This window comes from Dendrobium catenatum, unplaced genomic scaffold (assembly GCF_001605985.2).
Source record: "Dendrobium catenatum unplaced genomic scaffold, ASM160598v2 original_scaffold_4309, whole genome shotgun sequence".
Classification (NCBI taxonomy): Eukaryota; Viridiplantae; Streptophyta; class Magnoliopsida; order Asparagales; family Orchidaceae; genus Dendrobium; species Dendrobium catenatum.
Genome location: NW_021322770.1, coordinates 272,868 through 291,490, shown reverse-complemented (window position 1 = coordinate 291,490; position 18,623 = coordinate 272,868). Strand labels below are relative to the sequence as shown.

General features: G+C 35.6%; 2 protein-coding genes across 4 annotated transcripts; both read right to left on the bottom strand.

Moving 5' to 3' along the window:
* Positions 1-780: 780 nt before the first annotated feature.
* LOC110107324 lies at positions 781-5,350 on the bottom strand. Of its 3 annotated transcripts, XM_020837562.2 has the most exons (6): positions 5,271-5,347; positions 5,126-5,197; positions 4,955-5,014; positions 4,515-4,632; positions 4,208-4,381; positions 781-1,135 (listed from the first exon to the last, which is right to left on the bottom strand). In XM_020837562.2, the coding sequence occupies exons 4-6, from the start codon at positions 4,611-4,613 to the stop codon at positions 959-961; spliced, it is 450 nt and encodes a 149-aa protein (XP_020693221.1). In that variant the 5' UTR covers positions 4,614-4,632; positions 4,955-5,014; positions 5,126-5,197; positions 5,271-5,347; the 3' UTR covers positions 781-958. The 3 variants fall into 3 exon arrangements, with proteins under 3 accessions (XP_020693221.1, XP_020693219.1, XP_020693220.1); XM_020837560.2 differs by lacking the exon at positions 4,955-5,014 and having other exon boundaries at positions 5,271-5,350; XM_020837561.2 differs by having other exon boundaries at positions 5,126-5,328.
* Positions 5,351-7,456: 2,106 nt separating this feature from the next.
* LOC110107309 (cytochrome b6-f complex iron-sulfur subunit, chloroplastic) lies at positions 7,457-18,326 on the bottom strand. Its single transcript, XM_020837537.2, has 5 exons — positions 18,166-18,326; positions 17,768-18,009; positions 12,927-13,044; positions 11,925-12,107; positions 7,457-7,861 (listed from the first exon to the last, which is right to left on the bottom strand). Exons 1-5 carry the CDS (start codon positions 18,205-18,207, stop codon positions 7,760-7,762), a joined length of 687 nt encoding a protein of 228 aa, XP_020693196.1. The 5' UTR covers positions 18,208-18,326; the 3' UTR covers positions 7,457-7,759.
* Positions 18,327-18,623: the final 297 nt, after the last annotated feature.

The following is an 18,623-nucleotide window of genomic DNA, read 5'->3' as shown; positions in this document are numbered from 1 at the left end:
AATTTATTTGATAAAAAAATTAAATTTGACCTAAATTATTATTAGAATTGCAACCATAAGAATTTTAAATATTGTTTAACTCTCAAATCAGCGCCAACCATACCAACATTTTGAGCGAGTATGCGATTTTTTGACTTAAAAAAATATTTTAAGAAGCTGCAAAAAAGTCATCCCAGATGAAATGTATAGGCTTCATTTGAGACAGTTTTCTTATGGCTTTTTAAAACAATTTTTTAATATAAAAATTAAATTTTTATGCTAAAAAATTGCTTTAAGTAGTAAAAATCCGCCCCAAACGAAGCCTTAATATAATTATAAACCCAGCCACTCATAGGATATCATCCCTAGCTACAAGTAGGGGTGTCAATTTTTGACATGACCCGAAAAATTCAAGTTAGGGTCAACCCGGACCCGAAATAGGTCGGGCTCAGGTTCAACAAATCAACCCGTTTTAAAAATTGGGTCAGAATCGGGTTAACCCAGCAACCCAAAAATGACTCAAAATTGACACGAAAACTCCTATTTGACTCGGAAACCCGAGATTGACCCGATTTTGACCCGAAAATTAGTAATTTTAGATCAACTTCGAGTCATTTGTGTCAGGTTGGGTTGACCCGGACCCGAATCAGGTCAGGTTCGGGTCTAGTAACCTGACATGTTTTTAAAAATGGGTCGGTTTTGGGTTGATCCGAATAGTGCCGGGTCAGTTTCGGGTTCGACCTGAACCCAACCCGTTGACCCGAATTGACACCCCAAGCTACAAGGCAAAGTTCAGAAATAGCAATCTAAGAACAAACTCTATTATGGCTCATTTAGTTGCTTGAAGATTCTGTAAAATGATCGGAAGAAAAAATTGATTTCTCCCCAAAAACAATCATTGAGAGAGAGTTTCTGCATCTAAAAGCAACAGAGTGAGCCCTTTAACCACAATAAAAACAGGCAGATGAGGCAAAACTGTCTAGTTTTGTTCCATTGCTTCTGCGTTTTGTGTACCTTCTTCATGATCAGGTGCTTCCTGTTCAGGTTGTTGTGGAGGTGGTGGCAACATCTCGTGCACAATATTTAACAGTTCGTCAACATCATTTGAACCGCCATCTTCATTTACCTTGAAGCGAGCATCCAAATTGGGTATAACCTATAACATGACAAAAACAGACATGGGTGAAAAATCATATGAATACTGATCAAAATTCTAGATTTTGTTGCCAATTAAGCCTTCGTTTGGAACGATTTTCTTCTTACTTTCTAAAACAGTTTTCTTTTACAAAAATTTATTGAATTTGAACTTTTTTACTAAAAAATCGTTTTAAAAAACAGTACAAAAGTTGTCCCAAACGAAGCCTAAATAACAGTTCTAAGAGCATGAAAGGTGTTTAAGTTTAATGGAGAATGATTCGTACTATCAACAAAGGCTTTGATGGCGATCACTTCCCTAATTCGATTGGTATATTCTCCCTACATGATAATTTCGTAAAAGTATTCTAGGAATATATTATGTGATATTTTAAGTGGATATTTGTTGTTTTCATGACCAATTTATTTGAAGGGAGGGAAGGGGTTCATATCTTGTAATTATAATTCTAAAAAAATAGTGGAATCCATGCAATCATAGTATTTTTTTAGAGGAACTAATCTTCAAACCACATAAAATCTCTATCTTTAGTGATTTTTTTTTTTAAATCTTCTTGCTTTCTTGCACTTTCATTCTCAAGAAAGATAGGACAATTAGTTGTACATCATCTAACAATTAAAATGTGAAGGGGAGCAACATATAATCAGCATTAGTAGACAGAAATATCCAGGGCAAGAAGATTCTAAGGGGTGACAATTAATCTAGCAGAAGGTAGCTGCAGTCTGAAAGATCCATCAAGAGAAGAACAGGAGGGATAAAAAACTGTAATGATGAACTACCTTTTCAGTATATAAACCTTGGTTATTGGTGCCATCTGACTATTTTATTATTTAGCAACAAAAAGGCTCATAATAAGGAATGGACTGAGTTGCTCCAGAATAATTAACATATATGATTAAAAGGCATAAAGAAACTTGGTTTCTCACAAGCATATTGGCTCATAGAAGGCCATAAGCTTGAACTATAAATGTCCTTACAAAGAAAAAAAAAACGTCCAAAAAGATTTTCAGCGATATACCCTGCAACTCTTTTGCCAAAAGCACATAGCATTTCACCTGCTCATTGTTCAACTAAAAAATATACATTATAATTAACATTTTTTCCAAAAATCTTCATCATTTACAAGTTCTTTTGAACCTTTATCTAGTTGTAGCTAAGATTATATTACTACAAACTACTCATTTTAGTAAAATTGATTTAGATTTTAGTAAAAGTGCAGAAACAGTTATACAAAACGCCAGTTTTGGTAATACATTTTACACCATCTGTAATCTCTAATACTAACCAAATGCAAGCCTAGTACTGAAGCATGAAGTCAAATGTGTTATAAGCCCTAATAATTTATCTGAACAGAACTTTTAATCTGCCCCACTCCCCTAAAGCTTCAATATTCATTTGGAAGTAAATATCAAAATGATACCTAAACTTCTTAAGTGTATTCCTTTTAATCCAAAACATTTTTAGGTATTCAACTTAGTATCCGAACTCACCAAATATGAAAAAATTTTATCATATTCTCAATTTTGTCATCTTTGAACATAATGGATGGGGAGAAACTTTCATAAAAGCATTTTGATTTTTTTTGGGATCAATCTACTTACTTAACACCAGTTCAAACTACCGAAGTTCATTGTTTTTTTTTTTTTTTAAGGAAAAAGAAATTAAAAAAAAATTTAGTTGTTGACCTCAACTAATGAAGTTCATTGTTAAAAGTTCAAAATAGCCTAAAAAAACTTCTCTCAATAATTTCCATCTAAAGAAATGATAAAGTATTGGTAGGACCAAATTGGTTCAAATTTAGTTGTTGACATGTAACCTACGATCGAACCTAACCGCCAGCTCCCATTACCCACGATCTCCCTCATGTAACTCCCTCCAACAGTCATTTGCTTCCTCAAAACCATTCAAACTTTCGCTCTCTAAAATTGAACGCAAGGAAGAGAACCAAAGGCACCACTTTCCACAATCTCTGCTCCCGTTGAACTCAGTCGAAGCCCCTCCAGCCTCCGTCTGCCCTAGTCGACCCTCGACCAAGCCCATCTGAAGCTGACGCCGCATAAAATCGACGCCTTCAACCTCGCACGCGAGATTCTCAACCCTTCATGCCCTACACCTGATCGCGACCACATACCCGATCCCGTCAAACTCCCTAGAACCTAAGCATCCGGCTCGTCTGTCTTCTTCCTCCTGCCGACACTCGAAGCCCTAGCTGACTGCCGCACTTGCCAACTTCAGCCTCCGTGCGTGACTCTGCCTCTGACCCGACATTCGTCTTCCCTCTCTCTCATATGAATTTCTTTCAAAACTCACAATACCAATCAAAACTAAAAGATTACTGAGTTTCATATGAATTTCTTTCAAAACCATAGAAACTTTAAACCATGATGTGAAGATTGAATTTATGATTTGCAATTTAAGTACGAACAATATTACCAATTACCATTCAACATTATCAGAAGATAAGTGATACCTAAGCATAGGTTTAAGTATCTCAGACCTAATACATAGAAGAATTGAGATATAAGATGTAAATATTAATTTTAGAGTGAATATTGGGTCGGCTATATTGCATGCTATGCTTATTGGGTGGTAAAAAATTGTTGATAGTCAAGTGTGGCTAAAAATGAGAATATTAATATTAGTGTGTGGCAAAAGTACGATGGAGAAATTAAGAGACTGACCATATTAGAATAATGGTTTGAAAGGCATATATCAAAGATAAGGTAGTTTAAAATAGACTTGTTGATTGGGACATGTGCAAGAAGGGTAGACAATGCACTACTTAGGCGAATAGATAAAATTAATGTCAAAATGTTATGAAGGAAAATGCTACAGACAAAAGTTGTTCAAAATTATTTGCAAAGAATAGATTTAACACCTTAAGAAGCACTTGATATGAACAAGTGTAAAATAAGTATTCATAAAAATGATTCCAAATAGTGGGGATAAGCTAATGATAATGGTGATGATATATCCCTAGAGAAGCATAAAAGATTGTCAAGCTTCACCAATTGTACATCCATAAAATTTCTTCATAAGTTAGAAAATACTTAATAAAAAAAATCGAGATGATACCGCATATAGCTCTGCATGACTGGATGGCCTGAAGTTGATGATATTCAACAGTTCAGCCTTTGTAAGCTTGCGCTTTTCATTTCCTTTCTTGAACTCTTCATATCTTCTCTTAAAACTTTCAATTACTTCCCTAGTCTGATTGCAAGCAGCCCTTTGTAGAAGGTAATCATACACCTAAACGCATTTGCACAACAACAATTTCAATGTGATTTCAATGCTTTGCATAATAAGATTTAAATAAGAGTCAAACTAAGAAATAAAATCGTCTGGAACCACATTGAAAAGCAACAGATAGCTATTCAAGCACCTTACACTCTGAATTAGCTACAAGTCCAATACAGGCCATAGGATCGCGCTGTGCACCTCGAGCACGTAACATGTCCAAAACTTCAAAATCGGTAAGCATTCCCGCATCGGTCTTTAGTCTGCAAAGTAGCAGCTGGCATGCATTAGTAGCACCTTTCAATACAGAAAGTTAATATGAATAAGAGCAGCCATGCTCGAACTTGCAAAGTTAATTCTAGCCAAGGTAGCCGACCATGAATGTAGTTTCAGAAAATTACCTAACATTTATCACGTTTATCTTTTCAGAGAAGTTGTCTTCTTCTTGTTTGAATTTTTAATTATAGAAATAGAAAAAAAAAAAAAAAAAAACAGTAATAGGTTGCGTTTGTCACATACGCTTGGGCGCCAAACTACCAATAAATAGAAACTACATAGACAACGAAATAGATATAGATCCATTACCATCTATCCCGAAAAACTTAAAGAATCAGCATCTTTTGGGCCAACTAATGTCCTGACGCTCTAGAAGACGTAAAATGGAAGAAAATCATATAACTAGTGATCACAGAGAGAGAGAGAGAGAGAGAGAGAGAGAGAGAGTAATCAGAAAAGCAAGATCATGAGATCACTTACATTTTCATCGTCGGAGTAGGGAGGAGATATCTTTAGGGTACTGAAACGGCAGCACGAGGGCAGGAAAGAGACCTGATAATTAGGGTTAGGGCAGAAGCAGTGAAAAGTAAATTGGTAGACAATCAAGGCCGAGAGGAGATCGAACCAGACTGGGGCTGCAAATGGCGAAATTATTCTCCGGGGCATTTGGACGGGAATAATTTGGCGGATATTTGAGAGTATATATCGTATGCATTTGTGTATAGTATACATATTGTATTCACATAATTAGCACTCATAATTTGAAAGCTTTACATCCGGAGGTCAATAACATGTCGTCATGTGCTCTTACTATTTACCGCGCGACCCGACGACCCGACCTGTACCAGAACCCGATATTTGCTATGTTCGTGTATTGCTAGGTATTGCTTGGCAATAACGAGAAATATCGCTCTGTCAAGACCAATACCAAATAATACCTAGCAAAACTGGAGTATTGCTCAGTATTACTCGGTATTGATCGGTATTGCTCGGTATTGCTAGGTATTGGTCTTGACAAATAGTATTTCTCATTACCGAGCAATACTTAGTAATACCCTGGTCTGCACAAATCAGCTAATACATAGCAATACCGGGTTCCGGTCTGGGTCGGGTTGTCGGGCCGCACAGTAAAGAGTAAGAGCACATGTCGACATGTTATTGACATCCGAAAGTTGAGCTATGCAGGTGTACGGACCTAATAAAAATTCCATAATTTGGATGTTCTTTTCGTCTGGAAGTCACACAGAGCAAATGAACTGAGCTTTTGATAAGGTATTAGTGGTTCTGCTCAATTATTATGATCATTTTTTAAGTAATTAAATGAATTTGAATAATTTTTTAAATACTCGATTATTAAATAAATATGAACATATATATGTACTGCTTATTTATGTTCATAAATAATATCAATTAAAGCTTGATAAAAACCTCGTTAAGAAGTGTGATTAAATCTTTATTTTATATATTTTCATATAATTCTTAGTTTTCTTATAATAAGTTATTCTTATTATATAAAAAAATTAATTTCAATTTTATGTTATCAAGTTTCATTATAAAAATTTGTTCATAAACAAGAGGTATTTATTCATATTTGCAATATTTTTTGTTTAAAATGTGATAGGAAATACTTGATTTCAAGTATTTCCAAATCACTTCTATAGCAAATCTCGATGCAAACTGCTGTTCACAGTAGAAAAAAAAAAAACAGCAAAACAGTGGGAAAAACAGGGAAAAGCTGAGAGAAAATTGGAAGAACAGCTTGTATTTTACTAGTAGATGGAAGAAAAATAGCAAAGATACAAGGATCCTCTATTCGAGAGGAGGATCGCACTCTCTCAATCTCTAGAATTCGTTCTAGAGCCCAAGCCTCCAAGAAAACCTTAATTCCAATCAATCAAAACATGATCACTCCCTCATTCATTCATCCCCTTTAATACAACATATTTCCTATTTTAATTTCCCTCCCAAAACCTCATCTCCCCACTCCGTTTGAACATTCAAATTCTTTGGAGAAGTGGGGCCCGCCCCCACTTAAGAAATTTCATTTAAAGGAGGCGGAAGCCTCCGCCCCCTATAGACCAACGGCTGGAGATGCTGCTGGTTCTGGACCGGTTCACAGAGAACCGGTCTAACAAAATGTTCATGAATAAATTTGTCAGCTCGATTCAAGGTTTCATGCACTTAGTGCTTCTTATGCTAAAGTAGTTAAGTAAATATGTCATTCGTGATTAACAAGTTAATTACTCTCTTAAATATTATATTTTTATATCACCATCATATATATGTGCGTACATTTGTATATTTGTGTGGCTTTGAAACTTGATGTGATTATCATAGCTTGTATAGTTAAGCTAAATATGAAAATTGTACTCAATAGCCCTATTCTCACCAAGGTTTTGCTTCAACTGCTTTTTGAAGCAACTTTTCATTACATAATTTTTTATTTTAAAAATATTTATACTAAAAAATTAATTTAGAAAAGAATAATAAAGCCGTCACAAACAAAATCTAAATCGTATAATCAAACACTATAGCTTACTAAAGTTAAATGAAAGTCAAATATGAACAATCAAGTACTCGTAATTGGCTCGGCTCGGCTCAATTCTAATAAAAAAATTTTAGTTCAACAAATTTTAAAATTAAAAAATTATTTTAAAAAACAATAAGAAAGACAAAGACCAAGTCGCTCGATCATACATAAGCTACTCTTCAACTTAGAGACAAGTCTACAAAGATTTCATAGAAACTCCATATTCAAAGATTTCATCATTTAGTTAGAGTTCCTTGAGTGGCTCTATGTACTTCCATAGCTAAAAGCAGAATGATTATATCCATTTAACATATAACAGTTTTCCATACATTCCCAGAAAATCATTAGCAGTAATCACATATAGCATATCATTTAAAACAAGTAATTAAAGTTGCAAACATAACATTCATTTTTTATCCCTTTTTCTAATTAATAGAATATTGATGTCCACATTGCTCTTCCCTAACACAACATCATGAAGCTTTGGGAAAATAATGTTTTTTTTTCTTCTTCAATGACAGAATATTCAAACAAACAGATCTTGTTCCTGCTCTTTTTCTTTGTTGATGAACAGTCCAGAGAGTTCAGGACCACCAAGGATCTTCACCGGTTCTGAAATCAGTTTCTACCCAGGGAACAAATAAAACCTTCCCTTCATCTATATCCGCATGAGCCAATGCCAATGACTGCAACATGCAAAAAAAAAAACAATCTTAATTTGGGCTTCAAATTACTCCCTATTATGAAGTGTAAAGAGTGTAATATTAACATGTTGCGAGTAAAGACATGCAAGAACTAAAGCTTAAATAACATTCAGCAAGGGTTAATGGTGAATAATGAATCATAACGTATGCACAAAACAATTGACATAGAACAAATGATGATAATAATTTCGAATTCAAGCAGCAACAACAACAACAAGTCATTAATAAGAGTATATGTTTTAGATATCTTGAATCTTTTATTTAGAGTGATGGTGAAATAGATGGGGATATTATTAGTAGAATTCAAATTGGATGGTTGAAGTGGAGGAATGCATCGGGCTTGTTGTGTGATAGAAAAGTCTCCCTCAAACTTAAGAGAAAATTCTATAAGATGATGGTGAGACCCGCAATGCGTTATGGTGCAGAATGTTGGCCATTAAAAGAGAAGTATAATACTAAGTTAAGTGTTGCAGAGATGAAGATGCTCATGTGGATGAGTGGATTTACACTTAGAGACAGGATACAAAATGAGCATGTACGTGAAAAGGTTGGAGTAGCTCCAATGGAAGATAAGATTAGAGAGAGTCACCTTAGATGATTTGGTCACATAAAATGACGGCATTTCAATGACCATGTTAGGAAAGTAGAGTTATTAGATTTGACTTATATTAAGAAAGATAGAGATAGACCTAAAAAGACTTGGTTAGAAAATATTATAAATGATATTTCTTTATTAGATTTAAATAAGAATTTGACTTTTGACAAGACACAATGGAGAAAAAAGATCCATGTAACCAACCCCACATAGTGGGACAAAGGCTTGATGTTGTTGTTGCCATTCAAGCGCTCATGTCAAAATTGTTTTTTGTATTCAAAGGTTTGGTTTAAAGTGATATATTTTTTGCCCTTTAAGGTCATTTCTCTAATATACTAACAAGTAGAGCAAAAATGGGTGAACTTTACTGCAAATAAATAAGCTAACAACATTGTTAGTGTTAATCACAATATTTTGAGCTCGATTTATAGATCCTCCTTTTATTGTAATTCTTGTTAATTGGAAAATGAGATGCAGATTCAATTTTGATGTCTTTCTACAACTTCTGGCGATATTTTATGCTGTCCATTCCTCATACTTTATCTCCATTTCATATTCAACTTCCCTGCTGGTCAAATTGATCTCTCAGTTGTCGATCATTATACATGACCAAATCGTCTAAGTTCATTATTTAAGTCTAAGTTCATTATTTAAGCTTTGTTTGAGATGGCTTTTTTACTGCTTTTTAAAGTGGATTTTTAGTACAAAATTTTTAATTTTGTACTAAAAAACCACTTTAATAAGAAGTATGAAAGCCGTCACAAACGAAACCTTAATCTTATCTTCAAATAAATGCTTCTCTAGCATCCCTATGTAAAGTTATTTTTTATTATATCCTTCCTCATTTTACCAAATATCCATCCTAACATTACCAAATATCCTATCTTACTAGATTTGCCACGCTCAAATTAGCTATTAAAAGTGCTTTCGCTGACCGATGGATGAATTTATCTAGTATAGCCGATCTGATTGTATTTTTATAGCTAGATCCGGGTGAGCTTGGCTGGACAGATCTTGTAATCTATCCTGATGAAATTAATGATAAGGGAACTTTATTAATGAATAACTACTTTATGTAACACTGTTTAGAATTAGATTCTCATACCCCTTGGACAAAGGTTTAGGCGTTGTAACTTAAATAGGTCTTAGACAATATATTGTCACAACATTATTATTGTTAAAGCATCCTTGGGTAATTCAAAAAGGAAAGCTAGCAGGACCTCATTTCATTCTTTTTCAAAAATTACAGGGAGATAGAAGATAAGATAGCATCAAACGCTAAGGTAGAAAGGGCTAAGAGGGCTATCTGCATGCTCGGGTTTTTACATAGAGATCACATATATAGCAAAAGGTTGTATTTATAGGAATAATTCTTGTGGGGCTTGAAAGATGGGGATGAATTGAGCTGTTTTCATCTCGTCGTGTAGATGAGACTGGCAGACGTGGTGGCTGCTCCATTGTCTACAAGATCCTGACCATTGGATGTTTTGATCGCAAGTTGTTTTGTGATGTTATTACCGTCAAGCAAGGTGATAATCCAAGATTGGATTGTTAGCTAGTTTCTTAGTTGTTGAAATCCACTATTAGGTGGGAGATTTGGTGAACGTATGGACTGGCTGACCGAAGGAGTTGATTTGTTGAACGTTGTTGCCACAGAGATGTTGTGCTCGCTAATAAAATGGTAATCAATATCGATATGCTTCATGCAAGCATGAAAAACAAAGTTAATGGCAAGAGCGAGGTTGGGATATTGTCATAGTGAAGAGCCGGGAGTTAGTGTCGGGTCCTGGAAATCATAGAGAAGGCATCAGCTGACTTCAGTTAAATTTGTTATGAATCTTGCTCGAGGGAGAGCGAGAGGGAGGAGAGGGATAGAGCAATGAAAGGAATTTGGAATTCCGTTATTAAATACAACTCTTGGGCTTACAAGGGGTACTTCTTTACATCAACCTATACATTCTATTTATAGGCCTTTTATATAAGTGTTATCTCATGCAAGAATAATCTAATCTAAAACCGAACCATTACACAACAAAATTGAGTTCTGAAAGTGAGCTTAAATGATGATCAATGATGATTGTTTGTTTGCATCAGCTGACTTCAATTAATTCGGTTTCAGTTTTTGTTTGGATTGCATTTTTTCAGTAATCCTATTAATTTTCTATTATTTTACTATCATTATTATTAAAAGTTATATTGTTACCAATTCAACAGCACTTACTGATAAGTTATTATATCACTATTTAAAGCATAAAGCAAATATTAAGGTTTTTTCCACGCCTAAGGGCCAATTTGCTTCAACATAAGAGAGATTTATGTTGGCATATGGTCATTCATGTACTCATTGGGATATTGGAGATCTTGAACTGTTCTCTATTTGGCTCATTGGAGTTATTCTCAAAGATTGGATGCATGAATTGGATGCATGAATATCAAGGTATAATCATAGAAAGTGATAACTTCAATGTTATCAAATATTTGCAAGAATTGGGAGGTAAATGGAGAGATGAATTGGTTTTCTTAAAAGATCACAGGTATGTTTTGTTTAACTGGGTGGAGAGGAAGTGTAATAAACTAGCTAATCTATGTGCTAGTTATGCCATATTGAGCGACTTCTACTGGGATTTTTTTTTCGCCTAGTTTGATTCCTCCTTTGTTTTGTGATTTATTAGAGGAGGAATCTAATAATGCTTGTAATAAGTAGTTGCTTTGTTTTTTAATAATTTTAGCCGATGGCTGTTTTAAAAAAAAAAGGGGCCAATTTGCTTCAACGTAAGTGTTTGCAAGTGATGGGAACCTAATTTCGAATATAAGGTATTTGAAATGAGTTTTAATATTAAAAAAAAAAGTTTTAATATCTATTTGTTTTGTGGTAACTTATTTTTTATAAATTCAAATCTAGACTACCGCGAGTTTCATTTTTATCCATCTTCATCATCATTATAAGTAAAAAATAATATTCTAAACAATCATTTCGTTAATTTTATATTATATTATTATTATTATAAAAAATTGAGACTAGCTTATCATCTTTACAGAGGTGAGTTTCAAAAAATGAAATTCACTTTCTACAAAACAATTTTTGAACTTGCTTTTAGAAGTGAGTTTCAACCACTTACCTCAAAAGAAACAAACACTAATATGAATTCACTTTCATTTAAAATATATCAATCAAACCTCAGTTCCAAAACTCAGTTCCCATTACTTTCATCAAAACCAAAACTCAGCTCCAAACGCTTTCAACCCTCAAAACAAACTATTCCTTAAGTTTTTATGTTGAAATGTAAGAAACACGATACATATCAATGGCACTAGTGAATGATAACAAGCAGTCTTGCCTTGTAAGATTCAAATTATTTAGCAATAAAAACAAAAAAGGCGTGATAAAAGAATTTAAACGCTAGCCTAAAGTTGCAAAGAGCACAAAAAAAGAAGGGTTTGCGAGCTTACCAAAGGAGCAGGACCTCTAACAACCTTGCCTTGGTAGTTATACTGGGATCCGTGGCAGGGACAGATGAACTTGTTCTCGGCCGAATTCCATGGAACAACACAACCAAGGTGGGTGCAGACAGCATTGATTCCGTAGGTTGCAAGAGATCTATCAGCCTCTACGACAAGATAAGTAGGATCTCCCTGTGATCAAGAGATACATATTCAATTGATTCCCATAATTAAATAAAGGTATTAAATAAATCGATAGTTAAAAAACTACCAACTTAATATGCATCTAGCAGTTGATGTGGCATCAAACTTTGTTGTACTAGGGCTATATCACTTGAAATATCTTATTTAAGATGCTAAATATTTATAAACTTCAATACAATATAAATTACTCTTGACAAAGTTTAAGTAGATTAACTACAAAAAAAGGTTGTTTTAGGTTATTAATTTACATGACCGATTCGAAAAATTAGAGAAATTAGTTAAGTTATAGTAAATCCACTCATATTTTGAAAACTTACTCATTTTAGATTGAAGTATCTTTTATTTGCATTACAACTAATGTATGCCAATAGAAATAGTCATAAAACATATAAATATAACAAAAATTGCATAGATATAAGCTGCCGTGTATGTTAACTGCCACATGCACAATGATTCACGCATGGGCTTAAACAGCTTTGTTGCCTTTATTTAATTGTTAAAGCGTGGTACTATATTAGAATAAGCTTTCGTTTGGGACGACTTTTATTCTGCTTCTTAAAGCAACATTTTAGTATAAAAATTTTAATTTTTGGACTAGAAAGTTGCTTTACGAAGCAGTAAGAAAGCTGTTCCAAACGAAGCTTAAATTACAACAAATTTCATACTATAGAATAAGTCACCATCATCATCATTAGTAGCCTTATCCTAACTATTTATCACTTTATAATTCTCATTTTTAATTCATACCTGCCAAGTGACATCAGAAATTCAAGTTGACAATATATGGAGGATATTGGTATTGTCTACCTTTAATCCTTGAGTGAGAGTTCTATCACCGGGTCCATGAATTTTGAGCCATTCAGCGGCCACAACATCATTTCCAAGGGCATCTTTAGCAAAAGTTCCGCTACCACCACCTGACCCACTACATTTAATCCCAATGACAACATTAGGAACAAAAATAAAAAAGAATTATACTATAATATCATGATAAAAAAATTTAGCAGAATAAACATATTTGTTAAAAAGAAGAAGACATTTGATATTAACCACCCGACATTTTAATTTTATCTTATGAAAATAATGCTCTTAATTTATACCGACTATCTTCTATTTTGAACAAATGCCTTCCTATTATTATAATTTTTTGTATCAAGATATTCTGATATGATTCTTTCAACTACAAAACAAAAAATTATGTTGAAACCATAAAACTATAGCCAAAATGACATAGTAAAATAATTAAATGACACTGCTATTTGGTAAACAATCTCGTTCTAATTGATATTAATGTGTCCTGCTTCTCGCTAACATGTTCCACTTCGAAACAACAGAGATAGATGGGAGAGCAAACTTTTTCTGAGGATGGTTTAAGCTTAGTTTTGATTAATCTGGTATGGTAAGGATGAGAACAGTTTTCAAACTCGTCTTTAGAAGAATAGATGGGTGAGAAAGCAAACTTTAAAATTTAAATTTCCCAACTTAGAAATGTACTTTAGAGTCAGTGGAAAGTAAATCGATGAGCAGCACAGTTTAGCAGTTACGTTGAATCTTCAACGATGTCTAAGTTGTTTGGCAACAACTTAGACTTCGTTTGGGACGGCTTTTTTACTGCTTTTGTAAAACGGAGTTTTAGTACAAAATTTTTTATTTTTGTACTAAAACTCCGTTTTAGAAAGCAATAAAAAATTCGTCCCAAACGAAGCCTTAGCAAGGTCTGAGTTATTTGACGCTTAATGACAACAGTGCTAATCAGGTTTGGTAATGGAAGTTTGATGGCTACTTTTTAGATAATATTTCTATCTTTTTTCTCTCCAATGGCGGTTTTGTCTCTCTTTATTTCATGCCCCGGTAGTCAATCCTAGCACCCTGAAATTTGAGAAATTATTCTGTGCAGGGTCTGGACGGGAAGAACCATTCAGATTGTGGCGTATTTATTGAGTATTTGCTGCATATTTGTAAATACTCAGTGAATACGCAGCAAATCAGCAAATGCTCACAACTAAGTATTTGCTGAGTATCTACAAATGCGTAGCAAATCCAGATGTTTTTTCTCATCTGGACTCCTCACATAATAATTTCTCCTGAAAATTAAAGATATTCATGTGCCTGGCTCTAAAGAATTTCATCTTTGATGTGGAACATTTTAAGCTTAAAGTGTTCCTTAGGATATCTTATCTAGTTTGTTATAAATTTTTCTAGAATCTTCTATAGCTAGTTTATATAGGTATGTATTGTAGTAGGATTGCTCATTGAATGAAGAATATTACATCTCTTTGAAGCTTTAAGCTTGAGTTTATCCTTGTTCCCTAAAGTGAGATTAAATCCTTCAATCAGGTCCGATTCTTCCGACGATCCAACTACATCAGTTTGGTATCAGAGCCTGGAGCTTGTGAAGATCGATGGACTGCAGAAGAAGTTCGGCTGTCGACGACGCTCAAAGCCGAAGAATAAGATTGGAGGTCGATGACGATCGATGCCAAGAAAGGTGGGCTGTCGACGATGATCGAAGTTGTATTGCCTTTTATCAAGCTCAAGTGAATGAATCACTTGATCGGATAGATAAAAACCTTCGATCCAAGGAGAATTCAAATGCCGCCGGCAACCATACCGGCGTCTTCTTCTTCGCTCCTCTCGTCCGCTTCACGCGAACGCCATTAGTCCCCCCATTTTCCCACCGTCATTAATGATTACCCTCCGCTAGAGCTTCCCCTCCGGTGGCGGGATTCCCTTCCGTTCCAACACTTCGGTGACGGTTCTGCCGCTGTTCGCGACCCACGTCCTACGCTCCCAACTCTTTCTCCGACCCTCTGCGTGATTTCAGCCCATCTGATTTCACCGCTGTCAATCCGCCATTGCCGCTCGCTCTCAATCCGGCCATTTCGGCATCGTCCCGTTCCTTCCCCAATAAGCCCGATACTAACTCGCATCCCGAATCTTGCAGTTCCTCTCTGCATTTCGATCCATATCTGTCATGTGCTCCCGCCCGTCAAATAAGTTCCCAGAATCCAGAGCAAGTATCAAGATACAATAAATTCAAGAGTGCCTTTGTATCATCTAATGGGAATGATGATATTCGATCAAGGAAGAAAATGTACTCTGCCTCCCATAGATCAAACACCGACAACTATGCCTTTTAGAAGACATAGAAAAATAAAGAGATTGCTTGCACTCCGTGCCATGTTGTCGCTGATCAATCTCAAAACAGTAAATAAGAAGTTCTTGAAGAGAAGAAGGATGCATCAAAGGGAAAAGCTATGGAAGGTTTAAAGCAAATATCCAAGAACAAGGCATCCATAATTGAAATGGCATCTTTACATCTTGCTGAATATGCTTATACCTCTGGAGAAGAGCTTGAGCTTAATCTTCCCTTATCGAGTACAAGTTTTGATGATAGTTCTCAACTGTTGAAAACCTGCAGAATCACAAGAGACTGCCCAGAGGAAATCGAAAAAAACTTACCGTGAGGATAAAGGTCGTGATGACATACGTTATGCTGGGACTGGAGATGTTGATTACATATATCCAGTGGATTATGTGATCAATGCAACTTCACATGAGGCCCATTTTACGTAGGTATGTAATGATCTTCATACCCTTAGCATTGCTGAAATAAATACAAATGGTATTGAAGTGTGTGGCAAAGCCATTGGAAGTGGTATTGGGAACGTTTTCCCTGCAGGTGTGAAAATGCCCCGTCTAAATTCGACTGACAAAGCTGATCCTGTGCAATGCTCCCAAGCTGCTCGACGTAATGTCAATGAAGGGTCAAATCCTAAATTTGTTTGGCCTGGTATTGTTGATATGGGAGCTAGGGAAGAAAAGTTGGAGCGATTCTTGGCTGACATCGATGAGGAGGATCCACCGAATATGCAGATGACTGCTTCCGAGTCATTTGAGAACCAAGAAGGTAGAATGGTTGGACCTTCCAAGTTCATTGCAAAGCTGACATAGGTGATTGTTGAACTTCCTTCAGATAGTTTTGGAGCTTATTTCACATCAATATTGCTGCTCCTCGTAAGCACTGCATCATTAATCTCTGTGGCGCTAGAGAGCGCTTTGGTCTCCCACCTGCCTGGCTTCAAGGGAACTTTCCCTCGAAGCATTACGCTGGGTATGTGACAATTGATAAGAACCACGGGAAGAATCTATACTACTACTTCGTGGAATCAGAGCGGAATCAGGAGAAAGACCCTTTGGTACTTTGGCTGAACGGGGACCCAAGCTGCTCTAGCATTGACGGCTTCGTCTATGAGCATGGTCCATTCAATTTCAAATCAGGAGGGACATTGGATTTTAATCAGTCAAGTACTTTCTAGATATAAATGACATGGTTCATTATTATACTGCATACGGAGTAATGAGTTTAGCATTTCATCCAAATTTCACTAGTAACGGGTGTTTGACACAAACGACGAGTTGTTTTGGAAGATATCAAGGTGTTATTTCTGAATTCACTGTCAATGGCTCCTCATCGACAATGTCTTCAGAGGCAACATCTGCTTTCCCTTCTGAAGTAAAAAAGGATTTTCACCATGGGGCTTCCATATACAGAACATCATGACAGGCAAATTCTTTTTGGACCTGAAGATGGGTATTTATACTTTATGCTAGAAGATGGTGGGAATGGTGAAGATTCATCAACGAACAAGCTTGTGAGCCTGTATCCGATATGCAAAATATTTGACACAAGAGGATTTTTTTTTGTATGACTTCTACACCTATCTCCTTACCACTGACAAGCCTCAACAGATTCGAGCCCTTTTGATGCAAGGGGAGAATGATGCGGAGCATTTTAAGCTTAAAGTGTTCCTTATGATATCTTATCTAGTTTGTTATAAGTTTTTCTAGAATCTTCTATAGCTAGTTTATATAGGTATGTATTGTAGTAGGATTGCTCATTGAATGAAGAATATTACATCTCTTTGAAGCTTTAAGCTTGAGTTTATCCTTGTTCCCTAGAGTGGGATTAAATCCTTCAAGCATGTCCGATTCTTCCGACGATCCAACTACATCAATCTTAACTTCTTGAGTAAAAATAATTTATACAAAAGATGCCTATAAAGTATAAATCACAATTTTTCTCAAATGCAAACAAATAAAACAAATATGTCCGGATTAGGCCTCTGCTTCAAGTTTGAAGAATTCATTAAGCGCTCTATTTTCTTTGGAGAAATTACCGAAGTTACGAAATTCCTGTTGGAACTGCGCTAAGCTGGAACTTACGAATGTGTTTTGCTTAGTGGGCTATTTGTTGGACAGAAATGATCTCATTTCCATATATCCAAACTTCAATCAATGCACTATGTTTTGCGAAGCACTCTCCTAAGGGATAAGATGCGCCATGGGCCTGCAGTGAGGAATTTGCTTTATCCTAAGAACTGTAATTGGAAACATGTGTTTTTCTTCCCCTAAATATATTTCTGCTAGATCTGTCTATATCTCTGTTGTCTTCTTCTTTGTTCTTAGGTTTGGGTACTCTAATGTATCTTGGCTTCTCATTTAGCTTGTCCCTTGTGAGCTTCTTCCTCACTATTTTGTTCCTCAATTTTCTTGAGGTGTTTTCCTACCTTTTTTTGCCGTAAAAGTTAAACATATTAGCAACCAATTAAAAACAATAGAAAGACAGGATAATCTGCAGCTCTCACCCAGGAGGAACAAAGAAATAGGTATAAGGAAACAGCATCGCTCCAGTTGGCAATGAAAGTGCTCCAAGAAGAAGAAGGTTCATGAGCTTCCTCTTGCCCATATCTGGAACCCTATCAGCTGAAATGCTTGTAGCCTGGCATGCGATCTTCATTCTCCTGTCCTTCCCCAAGCTCAAAAATTTTGTAGGCTTGAAGAGCAGAGCGTGCGATGGTGCATAAATTCCATTTTTACTGGAGCAGAGCTGCTCGATAAATAGTAGGATATATCAAAGGCGCAGAATTTATGTGATCAGAATAGGGTTTTTATGGCAGAGAAGAAGAGCTCATGTTATTATCTGAAGATGAGTTTGCCAGATTAGTGATTTAACGAGAGAATAATAAGTTTAAGCCGCAGTTACCTGAGAAGGGCAAGCAGCAGTGGAGAGAGTGGCGGAGGCCATTAAAGCTGGAGGCGATACCTTCTTCCTGCTCTGAAGTTATCAAGATAGGTGCTCGAATGGTGGACTTGAATACTGAACTGATAGATTGGGATAGAAGCCTTTGGTTGATTGAAAACTTTTGGCCTATGGTGACCACACGATTGGAGTTCTCCACGGTTTTCCTTATCCATTTCTTTTGCTCCCTTTTTTGTAATAGTAGGGGCTGTTGACTATATATATATATACATGAGTTTTGAAATTTGGATGGTTTAGACATAGTATTTTCAATATCAAATTCACTCTTAATATATTTGAAATTCATTGATTTAATCGAATTTCAAAAACATAACTTGTATGAGATAATTCGGTCCCAATCATTACCCATTGTTGCTCATTGCTACCCCTTGTTGCATCCAGTATGCTGTTAAGTGTCAACC